Source organism: Lissotriton helveticus, chromosome 2_2 (assembly GCF_964261635.1).
Source record: "Lissotriton helveticus chromosome 2_2, aLisHel1.1, whole genome shotgun sequence".
NCBI classification, from domain to species: domain Eukaryota; kingdom Metazoa; phylum Chordata; class Amphibia; order Caudata; family Salamandridae; genus Lissotriton; species Lissotriton helveticus.
The window spans coordinates 288990331-289010400 of NC_136060.1; the positions used below are offsets into that span (position 1 = coordinate 288990331).

General features: G+C 47.4%; 1 protein-coding gene across 1 annotated transcript in view; it reads right to left on the reverse strand.

The window, feature by feature from the left end:
- Positions 1–337: 337 nt before the first annotated feature.
- The window catches only part of NCAPG (non-SMC condensin I complex subunit G), a 453174-nt gene continuing 433441 nt past the window's right edge, over positions 338–20070 (reverse strand). Inside the window, exon 22 of the mRNA XM_078678420.1 lies at positions 338–652. Within this exon, the coding sequence (XP_078534546.1) occupies positions 520–652 (133 nt within the window). The 3' untranslated portion in view covers positions 338–519. The remainder of the gene's footprint in view (positions 653–20070) is intronic.

A 20070-nucleotide genomic window follows, 5' to 3' on the forward strand; every position in this document is an offset into this window, starting at 1 on the left:
TTCCAGGAGCCGAATTTGATGTACTCGATAACATGAATTGGACTTCAAAGGGAAATGCTGACCTATTGCTTAGGTTATATCTGCTAGGGGGAGAGGAATACAATGTCTTCTGAAACATTTCTCCTAAAACTAAAGCTCATATATAAAAAGCTTTTAATTTTTAGGACTTCCAAGCGGTTGAAATACCAGAAAATTCCAGTATTTTTTTTCAATTCCTGAGGAATTCACATATAATAAAGGGTTGAACTGATTGATAGAATGACCGGAAAAAAGCAAGAGAAGTCCCTAATCGAACATCATATTATGTATCTATATTATAAGAATGGAACACTTGGAATTCAAGAGTGACTATTCGCTTTTATTATACAAATATAAAACATAGAAACAATGTACATTTATTTAGCATCTGTACACACCATACGAAAAATAAAAACAAGGTGTTAAAAATAAGACGACATTGGACAAGTAGATTCAAAGGTTCACCGTTTACAAAAGGCCATTTGTAACACAACGTTGGTTTTATTCACTATCTACTGCTTTATTCAAAAGAGGATTCAAATCCATTTTCGTTTTCGCAAGTGCTGCTGTTTTAGCTCTTCTTGAAGGTCTGGCATTCACCACTGGAGCAGGTTTATCATCTTCTTGATAATCACTATGAAAAAAAGGAACCATCCTTAGTTACACAATTAAATTGAAAAGAAAAGCAAAAATAAGAAGCACGTACATGTATACAAACTAAGAATGTTGATTACTGGATTTCCTACTACTACTTAATTTGCCTATGGGACTTTCTTCCCCGCCGTCGAGGTGGGAGTCCCACAGTAATTATAATTAGTAGTAAAAAAAAATACTCTAAAGTACTAGATAATAATATCAAACCCCATGAGATTGTATACCAATCCACATAATTCAAAATGCTAAATGTGCACATAAAGAATTCTATAAAATACTCAATGAATTTCGTAAACCAAATTGCCTAGAAGGAACTCATCACGTTACTCAATATTTCACAGACAACTGGCAAATCATTACACCGACAAAGCAGACACGTAGGACTCGTACTTAAAACAGAGGCAAATCACCAGCACTAACCCTTTTACAAAACAACAATCCAATAATACTCTAACTCAGCCTCTGCGTTCCTTCCAACACATTTCACACAATGAATTTATGGACCTGGTCAAAGCAAGCAGGCCTGCCGGCAGCCTTTCTGACCCGTGTCCACCGTAAACTTTCAAGACAATACTTGTAACAACCTCTGCTGCCACTCTAGTAAGAAGAATCATCAACGATTCCTTAACTACCGTAATATTTCCAGAAGACCTCAGAAAGTCATACATACGCCCTTTACTGAAGAAAACAAACTTGGACCCGCTGAACCCTGACTACTACAGACCCATTACAAATGGACCTCTCCTGTGCAAACTGATAGAAAGAGCAGTGTTCGCCCAGATGTCACAATTCATTGAAGACCATGCCATACTTTCAGACTTCCAAACAGGATTCTGTCTGGGAAGAGGCACAGAATCTGCCCTCCTTGCCATCTGGGATGACCTGAGGAACACAGTTGATGCAACAGGGTTGCTGCGCTTCTCCTCTTGGCTGTCTTTGACACGGTTGACCATGACACTCTGATACAAAGACTCTAGAGAGGACAGCTTTAGACTGGATCACGTCCTACCTCCGAAACTGAACTAATGTCATCCATACCAGACCTTTCTAGTCAAAACCATACTCCACAAAAGCTGGGTTCCCTCAAGGCTCGGTCATCTCGCCCATGCTTTTCAACATCTACATGAAGTCATTACCGGTACTGATCAATCAATTTCAACTCACGTGCTATAACTATGCAGATGACATGCAAATACTCCTTTAACTGGAATGCCCCAAAGACATTGAAAACTCGCCAATTTTCAGTTGTCTCAATGGATGACTTGGATCCATCTCAAATTGAATGCTTCCAAAACAGAAATACTCACGTGTGGCGATTGGAAACATTATGACCCGCTTGCCGCCTGATGAACTGGGATCACCGCCTAAAGTATTGACCTCGGAATGTCCATGGACTCCAAGCTATGAATCCCCAAGTGGACAAACTAGCAAGATCAAGCGTGGTTACTATAAAAGCACTGCGACAAATCTTCCCCCATTTTGGATTTCCACACAAGGTCCAAGCTACCATCTCCCTTGTTCTGTCCAAACTCGATTACGCCAATAGCCTCCACCACGGATCACCTTTAACGACTATGAAAAGAATACAACAGATTCAGAACTCAGCTGCCAGACTACTCTTCCATATCAAACAGCGAGATCACATCTCCCCTGCCTTGAAAACCCTGCATTGGTTACCGATTGCCAGAAGATCTACGTTCAAGCTGCTTTGTATCACCTACAAAGCCATACCCGGAATTGGACCGCTCTTCATCAGGAATAAAATCAACAAACACATTAATCATAGGAACCTCCTCTCTAGAGTGGCACCTAGCCTCAAAATCCCAAGATACAAGAAAAAAAACATGGGTGGCACATGCTTCTCTGTTCAAGCAGCCAAAATATGGAACTCTTTACCCCCCTACACAAGATCAACCGACAACCACCTTATCTTCAGAAAACTCCTCAAGAATTGGTTCTTCCTCACATAAGCACCATACTCAAACAGTAATATACAGCATATCCTGACTCTTCCCCTCCACATCCATTTGTACTCATCAAAAGCCTCCCACTACTGCTGACCTCCCCCCCCCCCCAAAAAGTCTAAATCCTTCACTCTTCTATCCCTCCACTATTCTTTTCAATCAAAATAACAGACTAATATGCCCACTTCTCAAATTTCGTATTTCACTATACTAATTCACCACTAATTCTTTATGGGTTCCGGAGTAGCGTGCTACTCGTCAAAAAAGCACAAGTGGTAAGCAGCGCTAAATAAATGCAAACCTTCTCCCTCTTCTATCCCTCTCAATACAAATTACTGATCAATATCCAACACTCAAATGCACAAGTTACTTACCTTCAGTAACGATATATCTGTAAGAAACAGTAGTTAGTGTTAGATTCCTTACCTTAGATTATCCCCAGGCGTCAGGCTAGATCCGGAGAGTTTTTGTCTATACACTATAGGTGTGGCAGGGTATACTCAGACATGAGTCCCTTTCTCACTGCTCCATCAGGATTCAAGCAAGCCGGGCCGAAGAGGCTGAAATGCCAGAAACCGGTCCCCGGTAGCTTGTCTCCTTTCTGGTGAAGAATTGGCTTGGTAGTTTGGTCTGCCCTGTTCCCATGATGCACTGGGCCAGGGACAGACTAATTTGCATATAGCCAGGTTCTGAGCTGGGATGGGGCAGTGAGATAAATAACGGTGATGGATCAAGCCCTGATCTTTGGACTGGGTAAGAGTGGTCTGCTTAATTCAGACACTCTGTTCATCACCACCCCCTTTTCTGTATCGGAGAGTTTTTGTCAGCAGTACCCTTGCGCGACAGTAGGCATAGTCTGCGGCTCCGCGTCCGTCCTCGTGATCGCCGGGATGATGTCATCGGATTACTTAGACGCCGCCCTCGCGCGCTGACGTCAGTTCTGTACATAGCTTTCGCGCCAGGAACTCAGAGCCATGATAGAAACCGACACTGGTGCCAAGAAACTAGGGCCCTCAAGGGAGATTCCTTAACCCTAGATATCGGTTCGCAGCACGGGGAGGATGGGTGGGGCGGTAAGAAAACTAACACTAAATACTGTTTCTTACAGATATATCGTTACTGAAGGTAAGTAACTTGTGCATCTGAAAGAAACCGGTTAGTTTTCGATTCTTTAGCTTAGAATAGATACCCCAGCAATACCAACCCCGGTGGAGGGTCTGAAAACCAAGATCACACCCGAAAGTCCTGGCGAACGGAACGTCCGAAAAAGCCATCTCTCCGGACATGGCTGTCCAGACAGTAGTGCCTAGCGAACATGTGCAGCGAGGCCCACGTAGCTGCCTGACAGATGTCCTGCAAGGGGACTCCCCGACCCAGGGCAGTAGTAGCTGCCGTGGCCCGAGTGGAATGAGCGCGCAGCCCCACAGGAGGCACCTTTTTCGCCAAGGAATAACAGACCTTGATGCACAAAACGATGGACTGAGAGATGGTCCGCTTGGGCACCGCCAGTCACTTCTTAGAGCTCACGTAAATAACAAAGAGCTGGTCGTCCACCTGGAACTGGCGTGTGCGGCCTAGATAGAAGGAGAGTGCAGGTTTTGGGTCCAGACGGTGGAGCCTCTCTTCCTCTTTCGAGGGATGCTGAGGCGGAAAGAAGGTGGGCAAGGTGATGGACTGCCCGATTTGCACGGCTGTAACCACCTTGAGCAGGAAAGAAGGATGAGTCCTCAGAACAATCTTGTCCGGATGGACAAAGAGGAAAGGAGGTTTAGAAGATAGAGCCTGGAGCTCACCCACTCTTCTGGCAGAGGTGATGGCAACCAGGAATGCAGTCTTAAGAGTCAGAAGACGTAGAGGACAGTTATGAAGTGGCTCAAAGGGAGCGCACATCAGATAAATCAGTACAAGGTTCAAGTCTCACTGAGGCATCACAAAAGGAACAGGAGGAAACATGTGCATGATGTCTTTCAAGAATCTATTTACAACAGGGGACTTGAAAAGAGAAGGCTGATCAGGAAGCCTCAAGAAGGCTGATATGGCAGAGAGGTAGCCCTTCATAGTGCCCAGAGCAGAGCCCTGCTGGGCAAGAGAAAGAAGAAAGAGGATAACCTCTGAAAGGGGGCAGAGAGTGGATCCACAGCCTTTGCTGTGCACCATGCAACAAATTTGTTCTACCTGCAGGCATATACCGATTTTGTGGAGGGACGTCTGGCTGCCAGAATCACATCACAGCCTCAGGAGGCAAGTCAAATGGCCTCAACTGTCGCCGCTCAATCTCCACGCATGTAGGTGGAGACTGGACAGGGTCGGGTGGAGGACCTTCCCCCTGCTGCTGCGATGGAAGGTCCTCCTGAAGAGGCAGACGAATCGGGGGATCGACTGACATGCTGAGTAGCTCGGGATACCAGTATCTTCGTGCCCAGTCCGGAGCCACAAGGATGACTTGGGCCCGGTCGCGCCAAATCTTCTTCAACACTCTGGGCATAAGTGGTATAGGCGGCAAGGCGTACAACGGACTGCAGCTCCACTCGTGACGAAAAGCGTCTCGGAGCGAGTGCCGCCTTGGAAATTCTAACACGCAGAACTGATGACATTGCGCGTTCTCTTCGGTAGTGAATAGATCTAACCAAGGCTCTCCCCACTGCCGAAAGAGACCATGCGCCACTTCTGAGTTCAGACGCCATTTGTGAACCATCATGCACCGGCGGCTGAGTTCGTCCGCCCTGGCGTTTAGGGAACCTGCCAGGTGTTGAACCACCAGGGTGACGCCCTGGTGTTCCAGCCATGTCCAGAGGCGCAGAGCCTCCTGACATAGGGTCCACGACTCCACCCGCACGGTAAACTGAAAGTGCTTGTGGCCTACCTTGAACCGCAGGTAGCGCCAGTAGGACGGGGATGTGGAAATATGCGTCCTGCAAGTCCAACTCTACCATCCAGTCGCCAGGGTCTAGGGCAGCTTTGTATCGCTTTGTTCGCCCTAAGTGTGGCAGGGTATGCTCAGACGTGAGTCCCTTGCTCACTTGGCCACTGGATTCAAGATAGCCTGGCTGATGAGGATTATGAATCCGAAACCGGTCCCAGGATGCTTGTTTCCGATCCAGGGAAGACGTGGCTTGGCAGTTCGGGCTGGACTGTTTCCATGAGGCACAGGGTCAGACTGATTTGCAGATGGCCATGTCTGAACTGGGGTGGCTGAGTGAGCTAAAGAATGGTGATGGATTAAACCCAGATCAGTTGACTGGGGGTGAGTGTTTGATTTGCTCAGACGCTCCGTCCATCATCCCCTTTTGTATCGCTCTAGGGCAGCTAGGACCTGAGCTAAAGTCAGCATCTTGAACTTCTCCTTCCGGAGGAAGCCGTTGACGCTCCGGAGGTCCAAGATAGGGCGTAGGCCCCCGTTGCCCTTCTTGGGTACCAGAAAGTAGTGGGAGTAGCAACCACATCCTACTTCTGGCCCAGGAAAGCGCTCAATGGCCCCCTTGGCCAAGAGGGCCATAACTTCCTCCTGCAGAAGTTGCAAGTGATCCCCCGACATGCGGTGGCATGGCTGGAGGGGTCACCTCGAAGGGGAGGGAGTAGCCCCTTCGGACAATTTTCAGCACCCACCTGTCCGACGTGATGGAGCGCCAGTGGAGGAGGTGATGTCGGACCCTGCTCCCCCCCTCCCCCCCTGCATCGAATGGGCCTGAAAGGTCGGACTAAGAAGGCTTTGAGGCAGATGATGCTGTGGCCTGACCTTGCCGTTGTCCCCCAGCACCGCCACGGCGGTTACCATGTCTGCGGCTGCGTTGAGGCTGGTTCTGCAGCCTGTGGCTGCAGGACATGTGGGGGTGCCCCTTCCTTGGCCACGAAAGGGGCAAAAAGCCGTAGCCCTGGAGTCCTTGAAACGCTCAAGCGCACTATCTGCTTTGTCGCCAAAGAGGCGACGGCCATTGAAGGGAATGTCCATGAGCGTGGCTTGGACATCACCCGAGAAACTGGGGGACCTCAGCCAGGCATGGCGGCAAACCGCCACTGTCGTGGAAATCGCCCTTCCTAGCGAGTCCGTGATATCCAGTCCACACCTGATGGAATAACGCGCTGCATCCAGGCCCTCGGCAAGGGCTTGGGCGAGCCGGGCCTCCTCCGGGCACTGGGGCAGCATGTCCGCAACCGTGTCCCACAAGGAGTGGGTATAACGGCCCAAAAGGCAAGCGGTGTTTATAGACCGCAACCCCAAACTCAATGAGGCGAACACTTTCTTCCCAAACTGATCAAACCTTTTGGATTCCTGATCCGGGTGAGCGGTTGGGAATGCGGTCTGTGACGTAGAAGCCTGGATTACCAGGCTCTCGGGGGAGGGGTGCATGGACAGGAAGCTAGGGTCGCCCGGAGCCGGAGTCGGACCACGTTCCGATCCACAGGGGACACTGTGGAGGGCATGGACCAGGTGCCCAACAGAACGTCTGTGAGGGCCTCATTGAACGTCAGTAGAGGCTCTGAGGAGCTTACTGGCGGCTGAAGCACCCCAGTGAGGAGGTTAGTCCTCACAGCCGCAGCAGGGAGCTTAAGACCCAAGGCCTTGGCTGCCCTGCGCAACACCGCACCATAAGTGGCACCCTCCTCCGTAGCCACGGAGGGAGGAGAGATGAATCCAGTGCCGGGCGATGTGTCCAGACCACTTGCCTCCCCTAGCTCGTCTGCCCAGTCCTGGCTCAACTGGCACTGCTGTGCCAGAGGATCCTCAGACCCCTCCCAGTCCTCCCCTTCATCCGTGTTCTGGTAAACAGGCTGGAATGACGGAGCCGGGTCGTGGATGAAGGCCTCATCCATCGGCGCCGAGTGGTGCCGTTCTGACGCCGGACTGAAAATGAGGCCGTCGTCGTCAGAGGACGGCGCCGGGAGCGACAACGTGGGGGTCGGTGCCAGCGGAGGGGTCGTAAGGTCAACTGGTGTCGACTGGGATCCAGGCACGCATCCCACGGGGGCCGGCGGCATCGGGACCAAAGTTGATGACGGCACCGGGGCCGAAGCACCCAACGGCGCTGGAGCCGGAGCCACCGGCCCGCCTAGGCCCTAAGTAGGGTCTGCGGGGCCCGAAGGCGCGCCAGTAGGCCTCAACGGAGGGGAGTCAGTCCTCATGGCATTGAGGAAATCACGAATCTCCTCCGGCGTCGCTCGTAGGCCAGGGACCGGAGGGTATGGGCCTCGAGGCGGCGGCTGTGACGGAGCAGCGCGGGCAGTGTCGCCCGAACCCTCAGCCATGTCGCGCGAGGGTTCGGGTGACACTGCGAGGGGAGTCTGAAGTGCGATATCGCCTCTTCGATGATTTCTTGGAGTGCCTCGACTTACCGGAGGACTTGGAGCCCGACGAGCGCTGGCGATGACTCAACGAGCGACGACTGCGGCTCCGCGACCAGTCCTTCGACCTCCTCCTCGACCAGCACGGAGCCGACTGCCGAATCTCGAGTAGCTTGCGGGACCGCTCCCGCCTAGCTTTCAAAGTCAAGGCTCGGCAGTCGGGGCACAACTTGTCGTCGTGGTCGGCACGAGGCAGTAGACACACCGATGGTGGGAGGCTGCCACCGACATCAGGCGGTGACAGGAGTCGCACGGCTTGAAGCCAGGCATCCCTACGGCACCAGGAGTCGAAGTCGACTCGAAAAAGATCCAAAATAGATCAAAAGTTAGTCCAAAAATGACTAAGAGTACTGCTCTCCCCGGATCTGCACTAGCTGGCGCGGAAAAAAGAAGAACTGACGTCAGCGCACGATGGCAGCGTCTAAGTATTCCAACGTCATCCCAGCGATCACAACGCCGACGACAGACGCAGAGCCGCAGAAGACGCCTGCCGACGCGCACGGGTACTGCTGACGAAAACTTTCCGGATCGATCCTGACGCCTGGGGATATTCTAAGGTAAGGAATCTAACACTAACCTGTTTCTTTCAGATTACTTTCGTATTTCACTATACTAATTCACCACAAATCCCTACGGGTTCCGGAGCCCCCAGCTTCTAGGCAAGAAAGTGCTTCAACACCCCATTAAGGGTAACAAGTGCTATATAAATGCAAACCTTTGTTCTCTCTTCTATACCTCCGCTATCCTTCTCAATCCAAATAACAGACTGATATCCACCACTCCAATTACTTTCATATTTCACTATTATAGTCCAACACTAATCCTTCATGGGTTCCGGAGAAGTGTGCTACTCGCTGAAAAAAGCGCTTCAACGCCTCGTCAAGGGTAGTAAGCGCTATATGAATGCAATTACAATACAATACATCATTTGAGTACAACCAAACTTCAAACAATCAGAGAGAAGCCCCTGCCTCATTCCTCTCCTACAAGCCACCACACCTCAGATTTCATAGCAGGAATGCATTAAATACAGCATACTAGTATGTCCATCAATCAATGTGGTGAGCGCCTGGAGGTGAGAGGGCAGCAGGGCAAGAAAACCTATAAAAAAATAATACATTTTGGTTGGGAGGGGTTCAGAGAGCAGCATGGGCTCTCATGCCCCTCTAGTGTTTAGCTCCCGGGTGGGCCAGGTACTGCGGCTTGCACCATCGATATATAAAATAATGGGGGGGTGTCCTTTCCATGGGGACCGCCACTTCTCTATGGCTAATCAAAAAGATATTGTTTTCTGCCCTGGGGGTGGCCCCCACCCGGGTCTGGCTCCTACTATGTCCCGGAGTGCCCATCTCTGGAACATTGTGGTTTGCTGTGGATTCGCGGGAGCTTTACCGCTCCCGCCAAGCCACAGCAAATGCTCAATTTCCAGCAAGCAACATCAGTGATAATTGCTCTACCTTGCTGGAAATGGAGGATTGCTTTCAGACAGAGGGAGCTGCATGTTCAGCAGCTCCCTATGTCTGAAATCAATGCCAGGTCACACAGGAGGCAGGCAGGGACTGGGTGCTCTGGGTGGGATCAGGACTCTCAGAATAAAGGCTGGACCACAGATCAAATTTTTCCCAGGGAGAGGAGCCTCGCAGCCTCCCCCCCCATCCCCCGGGCCAAAATCTGCCCAGGGAAGGAGGAGCCACGCATCCCCCTTCCCTAAATAAAAAAGAAATAAGTGAAAAACACCTGCTGGAGGCCCTACCCCTTTCTCCACCACTCTGCAAACGCAACTACTAGCTATAAAAACATTGAAATGCACTTAAAAAAACCAAAGGTTACAGGGACGTTATAGTTAGGCTCAGATTTCACTCGTACAAAACCATAGAAATTCAGCAGTTCTAGTTACCAAACTATAACTTACTTGATGTCACTGACCCTGTCATGAGTGATGTGATATGTGAGATCATAAGCAGCACATTGCGAAGGCTTAAGTTACAGTTAGCTTCGGTAACTATACTGCTGAATTTCTATGGTTTTGTACAAGTGAAATTTGAGCCTAAGTGTAACGTCCCTGTAACCATTGTTTTACCAGTGAATATATATAAATTGCAGTCAAGAACAATAACCATATATCAAGTTATACCACTAGCTCACCTCACTGAAATAAGCTACGAAGAACTGCTTAACCAACAGCAGAGTCTTGGTATGCGGTTGCATCTAGACAATAGTGCCTGGTAAATGTATGTCTGTTTGTCCATGCGGCTGCTCTGCAGATGTCGGGTAATGATACACCAGCAATAAGAGCTGTAGAGGCCACTATGCTTCTTTGTTGAATGAAAACGTACTCTAGATGCAAGTGATCTTCCTGCTTTTTCATGGTAGAACGTAATGGCTGCTGACATTCATTTCGCTACACCACTTCGTGACACAGCTTGCCCGTTTTGTGCTCCTGAGCCCCGGGGACCACCACTTCCCAGAAGCTGATCAGAATGTTTGTAAGTGTTAGTTCTTAAAAAATAAAATTTCAAGCACGTCTAGACATCCAATGAGTGAAGTGCCCTTTCTGCTCCATTTGAAGGATTCTGAAAGTGTTACTTTAAGACAATAGGTACAGTAAGGTGAAAATCTGTTGGAACCTTGGATATGAAATGAGGATTAGTACGTAAAATAACTCTGCCCAATTAAAATTGCAAGTATAGTCTTTGCACTGTAAAAGCCTATATTTCGCCGATTTTTCTAGTCACTGTAAGGGCTATGAGAAGAGCGGTCTTCCATGAAAGATACTTGATATTGTCTTATGTAAAGGCTCAAAAGGCCCTCACAATTGACCCAATACTGTTCAGCTCACAAGGAAATTGAGTTTTCTTTTTGGTTTTATTGAAGGATGGGTTCTAAATAGCCCTTTTAGAAATTCTTTTATTACCCTGTCTGACTCTAAATACTTTGGGTTCCTAGATCTCCTGAATCTCAATACTGCTGCAAGATTAAATCGGACCTATGAGATAATCCAGAGCGAGGTAAGATGTGTAGGTAAGGTAATATCTGTCCAGATGCCGAGAAAAAGGATGACAATTATTTGAAGTGCACAAATTGGAAAATCTTAGCCACTTTGCCTAATATGATTTATTTGTGCAATCGTCTCTGGCTCTTGCCAGTAGGTCTCTGCATTGTTGAGAGAACTTTAACTGATGGAACTTGTGTTCAGGAGCCAGGCCACTAAATGGAGTGATTCCTGATTTGGATGTATTACTTGGCCATTGTTCATGGGGAGCAATCCTGGGGCTGGTTTGAGTGGAATAAGTTGCTTTTCTGATATTAGTATGAGTTCTGTACACCAAAATTGTCTGGCCAGGCCGGGGCTATTAGGATAATTAAACAAGGTTTTCTTTTCAGTTTGTCTATAATCCGGGTGATCCGAGGCGGAAAGGTGAATGCCAAATTACCAGCCCAGGAGATAAGGAACACATTCCCCTGGCATCCCGTGTAAGAATCTGTTTGCATAACGTTGTCATTTCCGATTTAGTGGAGCAGCGAAAAAGTCCAGGGTCGGTTTCCCCTATTTGCCGAACATTCTGGATAGCTGTGTTTGTGACACTTGCCATTCATGGCATTCTTTAAAAGATCTGCTTAGATCGCCTGCTCACAGTTTTTTTTTGGCAGAGTTACGTGCTCCTCTCTCATAGAAACCTTGTGGAGCAAATACAACCCCAAATGTCATGTGCTTCCTTGGACAATAGATGTCATCTCATTCCTCCATGCTTGTTTAAATAAAACGTTGTAGTCATGTTGTCAGTTTGGGACTATACCTGTGATCCGTTCATTCTTGGCTAAAAAGCATGAAGCCCTAGAGCCATGGCTCTCGGTACTAGAAAATGTATGTGCCTCTTTTTCCTCTTTGGTTGACCATACTTCCAAATATTGGAGATGTGCTTTCCGACCCTTTATGGATGCATCTATTGGCATGACGTAACTTGGTGGTTTGCTGAGAAAAGTTAGACCCATTTCATAGCCTTTACCATTTTTGGCATTATATGGAGAATGTTGTCTAATTAACCCATCTCCCGTGTCCACTGTTTGTCCGCTTTCTCCTGTAGTGATCTTATGAACAGGCAACCGTTGGGGAACAGAGGAATGCAGGATGAAATCATTCCCAGGAACTATTTGTACTGCCTGACTGAAATGGACATTTTTTTCTTCAGAGGGTAGACACCAGTCTCATTATCTTGGCAACACACTCTTTTGTAGGAAAAATCCTTGCAGAGTTTTGTGTCTAGGATTGCCCCAAGGAATGTGATTCTTGTGTCTGGAATCAGGCAATGTATCTCCCCGTTTAGTCTGAGACTTAAATTCTTGATAATGTAAGGCATGCCTTTGTGGAAATTACTGCAGCCTGGTATGAAGTTGCTTTTATTAGCATGGGAATATCTGATGTGCGTTTCTCCTTAGGCAATCTGCTACAGGTGCCATCCACCTGGTGAATATTCTTGGGGCAGACTTTAACCCAAGAGGTAGGACTTTGACAACTAGCCACTTCGAATCGGAGATGCCTCTGTTTGAAATGGATGGGAATATGGACATAGGCATCCTATAGATCTATGATGCCATATGATCCCCTGGGTTTATCAGCTGAATGATATACTGCAGCATAACAAGTCTGAATGATTGTTTTTTGAGGTACTTGTTGACCTGTCTCCATTTGCCTTCTACAGTAGGAAGGAATTGGAGTAGAAACCTGTGCTCCTGCAAGCTTGTCGGACATCTTCTATTGCTCTCTTCAGCATAAGGGACTTTATTTCCTCTCTTAGCAAAGTTATTGATGCGGCCTACTACAAAGTAGTTTTAGAATAAATTCAAGGGTGTGTCCATGGTGGATGATATCCGACACCCAACTGTCTGAAGAGATGGTTTTAAAGTTTTTGTAAAAGTTGCCGAGTGTCTTTTACATGCAAGGAAGTTAACGGAAGAGAGTCGACCTATGTTATGATTTTGTCATTGCCTCCTAGAGTACTCCTGCCACAGCCGATATTCCCTTATTTGGTTGTCTAGATAAGGCTGTTGTTGGTAGAGGTCGATATTGCTGAGAGAATTGTTGGAGATATTCCTTTTGTTGATGTATATAGGTTTGATATTTTTTTTAGACTGATAGCCTCCTCTGAAGGAGAATTGGCTACTACCCGTAGCGCCACAAAATGACTGAAACTGTTGTTGTTGAGGCACTCCAAATGATCTTGCTGTCTCTGTATCGGCATTTATTTATTGAAGAGGATCTGCGATATGCTTCCCAAAAACAGCCTCTCCATTATATGGCATATTGAATTTATTTTAATGTACTTCAGGTCTAAACAACGTCACTTTTAGACTTCCCTTCTTAAAACTGCTGCTCTTGCCATTTGTCTAAATACAGTCAAGGCCAAATCCATCAGACTATCTATAATCTTTGAGGATGCCCTTTTCTCCCTCTTGACGAATCGATTTTGCCTCCGGTTTATATGCTTTCTGACATAAACAAACCTGATAAAGTATGTTAAATTTGACCACATTGGACGGTCATACCTGCCCAGTATGGCTAATGCATTGGATGCCCTTACAGTCATCACTGCCATAGCAAACAATTGCTTTCCAATAGTATCCATCCTCCTACTTTCGTTATCAGGAGGAGCTGAACATAGTGTTGTTGGTTTTTTTTGACTGACGTTATACTGCCAGCATAACCACCGAATTTGGTTTCGGGTGACCTATCATAGAAGCTGGAAAGTTGTATTTCTTGTCAAGTCTGGGTATTACTGCTGCCCCATAGCAGGATTTTTCATTACTATGGCCCTCGGCCCAAATATACTCTAAAATGAGTATAGATCGCACAGATTTTCTTGTTTCTTTGAAGTCATACAGGAAACAGTCGGTTCGCTGAACAGATACTGGGAAATCGAACCTTTTGCCAACTCTAAGAAAGCATGGAAGCCCCTGTTATCGTTTGGTGGCGAACTATGCGCTGAAGCAGTAGGAGGGGCAGATATTAGTGCAACAATGTACTATTTATTTCCTGTATTTGTGGCCAGATCATGGGGTATTTCCCCTTCGTCAGGTTCTTCTTCATCATCCTGATACACAATCATAGTGAATAGTATTTGGGCCTGGTGGCAGAGGGTAAACTTTGTTTGCTGAGGTTTGGTCTGCTCTTAATAATGGTTCAGCAATGGCCTTTAACAGAGCTGTCTATGAGGATAATACCTGGATGGTGAGGTCAAAGATGTATCTATCGACGCCGGCACAGACGGTTCGTCCATCAACAGTCAACGGAGCAGCTGTCTTCAGTGATGATGATGATGCAGTCTTGGAGGGTCAAGTCAACAGCGAATACATCTTCAATATTAGTCTTGATTACGCTGATGAAACCTCAGAAGTTGCAGACATCTTATCTGTTGACGGTTTTGTCATCAACATGTTTGATCTGATAGAAGGATCTGAGGTAGTTTTTCTTTTTTCAATATCTGCAGAGGCTAATGTCACCTCAAAAAGAGTGGAAGATTCAGACCCTGATTTCTTTTGTTGAGATGAGTCTTGAGTTGTTGTATGGCTCAACTTCTCCTGATCTGGCCTCTTTATCTTTAATCTTAAGTAATTTCTTAGGAGGTTCTCCACTCAACTCCTTACTATATTTTTCTCTTTACGTTCTTTGTCTCAGAAGGTAGGGATCCTTCATCTACACAGACTGGAGTTTCAGGTGTTTTCTTCTTTTGATGCCATAATAGAAGCCTTCTTTCTCTGTCTTTCAGTGTCTTGGCAGAAAACATTCTACAGTATTTGCAGTCTTTAGGCTTATGATCAGAATACAGACACTTCTGAAAATAGTCTCATCTTACCACAGGTCTTACAAGGTGTGAGAAGTTGGCCTGGTATATGATAATCACTATTCTAGTGATCCCCTTGCACCAGTCCAAATAACCCTTATGGTGATGGTTGTAAGTCAACCTTATAGACCAGCTATCCTAGTGGTAGGGTGGACAGAACAGTCTTAGGCTAAAAGACTCTAGAGGGCGTGTAAAACCAGCTGTTTTACCATATGTAACCCCTTGAATATCAAATGAAAGGACACCACACAGGATATATATATATAAAATATATATGTATTTATTTCTAACACACTCCTCTGAACTCTTTAGGAGGTCAGAGGCCAAAGCACATAACAAGACAGTTATTATACGTTAAGTTGCACAAATTACGGTTAGGCCCTAGGGGCGAAGCAAACCATATACTAAGAAAGTGGTATATGTACCAGGTCACGAGAAAAGGAAAGGCCTAGGACATCGCTGGGGCTACACTATCTGAACAGTAGTTTAGAAGTAGGAGGCCCACAGGCGGCGCGTGCAGTGTCTTTACACACACGCGAGAGTCAATGCAAAGTCAATGGGAACTTAGAAGTTAGATATAGAAGGATTTAGGACACTTCTGGTTGAGTTAGGAGGAAAAAACTAGAGACTTAGACACTTGGATAGTCAATACCCTTGGGAGCACCGAAGTACTCGCGTTACCTCACCCACGGACGGCGGGTGCATAGGTGTGAAGATGTGTCGGGTTTCGCCGTTGAGTCCAATGGAGACCTGAAGAAAGATGCTGCAGGCGACCAGGAGGAAGATGTCCGGGTGGATCCAAGGGCGGATCGAGGATGAAGAGGACCTGAAAGCAGAGGGGACAGAGTCTGTGTCACTAGCCAGTGACCGGGTGGAACCAGGAAGGAACCAGACGACGTTGAGGAGCAATCAGGTGCTGTCTTGAAGCTTGTCTTGGCAGCCACGTGGACCAGGAGGCGTCGATGACGACCAGGTGCTGGAGTCAGGCTGTCCCACGAAGGATCTCGCAGATGGAGGGGTCGACTTCCGGATTGGAGTCGACAAGCCTTGGCAAAGGCAACCCACGCAGGATATAACAAAGGCTTCTGGTGCAGACCAGCAAGGTCTGGGGTGCCTCACCTTTGCAGGGAAGCAAGGGCCAGTCTGGAGCACCCAGCCCAGCAAGGAGGTTCAAAAGGATTGTCGTCACAGAGGCTACTAGCCAACGGGCCAGCAACCGGACGAGTCAAGCAGAACAAAAGCAGAAGGGCCCCACGCAGAACTCGTGGAGTGTGGGGGGCTGATCTTCGTCGCAGATGGAGCTCAGGAAGGGGGCTTCTCAATCCCCAGTGCACAGCTTCGAGGGTGCCTCAGGAGCAGCACAGGTAGCAAGTTGCAGGCTTTTCAAGATGTCCGGTCCCACGTGTCTCGTCGCCTCCACGGATCCCAGCTATGCTGCAGTCGTGAAGAGAGGGTCAGAGAGGTCTGGAAGTCTGGGTCTTGTCAGGCTCTGTGCTCGGGTTCCGGCGGGAACGTCGACAAAGCAAGCCGTTGATTTGCTGGATGGTGCCTGGTTGCCCAGGGTGGTCACTCCCTGGCCACATGGGAGATTCTTCAGTCTTCAGCTTCAGCAGAACGTCGAAGGTCCAGAGTTTCGTGTCAATTTTCAATTCAGGATTAATCTAAAGTCTCAGGACTCAGCTCCTACCTTTATACAACTAAAAGGGGCTGGATTACTTTCTAGGTCCCTCCTATGGGTGGGACCAGAAAGGGGGTGGTTACACCCCCTTTCCTTTGTCCAGTTTCACGCCAGAGATGGGGCTGGAGTGCCCCAGCAACCGGTTTGAACTGGGGTATGCAAGGAGCACCTAGTGTGCCCCAGGCAGTGTCTCATTCTATTCAGCCCTCCCTGTCCCAAAACACAAAGTCCTGTCTGGGGTGGTGCTTGCACCTCCCCAGGCAGGAAACCTATTGTCCAAACCTCCGTGACTGGAAGGACTCCCAGCAGCAGGAGGTCAGACTTGTGTTGGTGGCAGGAGCGTCCATTTTGTGACGCTGGGGCTCTGGTTAACTTTAACCGGGATAGTCAGCAACAACATGTCTTCTCCCTCTAGAAGGGTGGAATGCTACCCCCATCGCCAGAATTGGCGAGGGGGTAGTATTCCAAAGCGTATGACACCTTACACAACATGTTTGGATAAAGCCAAACCAAAGTTAGCATTAACCGCGAGGATTATAATGCACTTAAGAGTATATGGTATGGCGATATCATAGAACAGCTATAAGGACATGGTTCCGAAAGCTGCAGACAGGCTCAGCTCATTCCAGAGCACCATCTCACACATAACCAAGCACTCTGCCGCCAGGATTGTTAAGACCTGCCATATGAGTGACTCACAGGTTACTATGTGTCTATATATAAGTAGGTATAGAAATACTATACCTAAGCAAGGGGTGATTACACGACCTTGCCCCAGCTGAGTGATCAGCCAGTTGTGTCTATTTGAGTGGCCAGCCAGGGGTGGCATAATACATGCTGCAGCCCCTGGTAGGCCTTGGTTACACCTATGCCCTGAGTACCTAGGGTACACTTCTACACGGGCTGACAAGGTGAACCAATTCCCAATTGTGGATGCACCTAGAGTACATGGTGTAAATTTAGAGAGAGTGCATCTGTGCTGTGGGTCTGATTAGCAGAAAAACTGCTAGCAAAAACTGAGCATCAGTCAGGGAAACTCCCTTTCACACGATGTTCAGTTAGAAATCTGAGGTGTGGTGGTTCTGGAAGAGAGGATTGAGACTGCTCTCTGATTGGTTGAAGTTGGTTCTCCTTAAAATGATGTGGATTGGTACACAGTCCAATGGGGTTTGACTTTCATGTCTAGTGCTTTTGAATTGTTACTGCTAATTATAATTACTGTGGGACTCATCGTTGACGAAACGGATGATTCAAGCATGTTAATCTATGAAATATGCAGTACTGGAGAACTTCATTTATGCATATTCTCGATGTTGCACTCCAAAGAAGAATTGACAGTCAATAGGTTTTGCTTTCATAGAGTGTCGAGCTATTGTCTTTGCCTATGCTTGTATGTAAAGTATTGCTTAAAAACAGAAAAAAGTGAAGGAAAATCAAACATCTCAATACATCTCCAAATTATAAACTGAATTCAATATTTTCAGCCTTTTTAAAAGTCATGTTCTATTTTTCACTAAAAACTGAACATGATTTGAAAAGAATAAGGAAGTTTGAATAAAAACACACCTACATCACTCTGCTCCTGAAAACAAACGAATCCAGATCCAGAGGTCATGTCCAACCACAGATCAATCTACGGGCTTCCATGCAATGCCACGGCTCCAACATTAGTGGTCACATCATTACTTTTTCCCCCCCATCTAAAACCAGGTTCTTACAGAGTGACTTCCAGCCTGTTTGTGCCTCCCCCACATGGTAAGGAAACTGCCATCTTAAACATCACATAAGAGGTGCCCACAGGAAGGGATAAATGAGAAGCGTGAGCATGGATACTCCTACACCTTCAGATGCATTTAATACAGTCAATCATAAAAACATCCTTGACTTGTTCATAACATGTGCAAAAGGGGGACCAGAGTCCTCACTTTCTCCAATTGTGTTCAATTCTACATACCTTCAATAGGACACCTACTGCATGATCACAATGTTGGCTCTTGTATGTATTCAAATAATAAAATAATCAGCAAAAGAGGATGTAGCCTTACGGCTAGAGTGGTCGACCTTGAAGCTGGGGAACCGGGTTCGAGTCTCGGCAACGAGGCTCAACGTGCTGCAATTGTGGGCAAATCACTTAATCTCCCCGTGCCTAACAAACTAATGTGGCCATCTGTAACGAAACTTGTGCTCATGTAAAGCGCTCTGATACCTGATGCGTTAGTTCTAGTTTGCGCTACATAAAAATCTAAAAAATAAAAATACCCAGTTTTATTTCAAACTGGAACAAAGCAGAGGGTCCCACCCTCAGATTGTCTGACTGAAGTATGCCAAACAAAAAAAGCAATAGATGGAATGCTGGAATTAATCTCACCCTCTAGTAATTAATCGCGCCACATTCCAGTCCATCCTTATTTTGCAATCCATGCCACATCAATGTGAATCCAGCCATATGCAAATGAGTCTCGTGCCTGTTCCCATATAAATTGTCCAGCCCACACACTACCAGGCCAGGTCCTCCCTGAACCAGAAAACAATCAACCAAAGACCAGTTTCACCCTCATTAGGGCTCACCAGGGAGGTACAGTTTGGTTCCAGTGGCACATTGCGAACGGAACCCATGTTTAGGCAGGTCCGTCCCACTTAGGGCACCACAATGAAGTATACAAAAAAGTTATAGATGGAATGCTTACATTAATTTCAATTCAGAAAAGGGGGTGGTGATGAACAGAGTGTCTGAATTAAGCAGACCACTCTTACCCAGTCCAAAGATCAGGGCTTGATCCATCACCGTTATTTAGCTCACTGCCCCATCCCAGCTCAGAACCTGGCTATATGCAAATTAGTCTGTCCCTGGCCCAGTGCATCATGGGAACAGGGCAGACCAAACTACCAAGCCAATTCTTCACCAGAAAGGATACAAGCTACCGGGGACCGGTTTCTGGCATTTCAGCCTCGTCGGCCCGGCTTGCTTGAATCCTGATGGAGCAGTGAGCAAGGGACTCATGTCTGAGTATACCCTGCCACACCTGTAGTGGCCAAAAACGATTCAGAAAAGGGGGTGGTGATGAACAGAGTGTCTGAATTAAGCAGACCACTCTTACCCAGTCCAAAGATCAGGGCTTGATCCATCACCGTTATTTAGCTCACTGCCCTATCCCAGCTCAGAACCTGGCTATATGCAAATTAGTCTGTCCCTGGCCCAGTGCATCATGGGAACAGGGCAGACCAAACTACCAAGCCAATTCTTCACCAGAAAGGATACAAGCTACCGGGGACCGGTTTCTGGCATTTCAGCCTCGTCGGCCCGGCTTGCTTGAATCCTGATGGAGCAGTGAGCAAGGGACTCATGTCTGAGTATACCCTGCCACACCTATAGTGGCCAAAAACGATTCAGAAAAGGGGGTGGTGATGAACAGAGTGTCTGAATTAAGCAGACCACTCTTACCCAGTCCAAAGATCAGGGCTTGATCCATCACTGTTATTTAGCTCACTGCCCCATCCCAGCTCAGAACCTGGCTATATGCAATTTAGTCTGTCCCTGGCCCAGTGCATCATGGGAACAGGGCAGACCAAACTACCA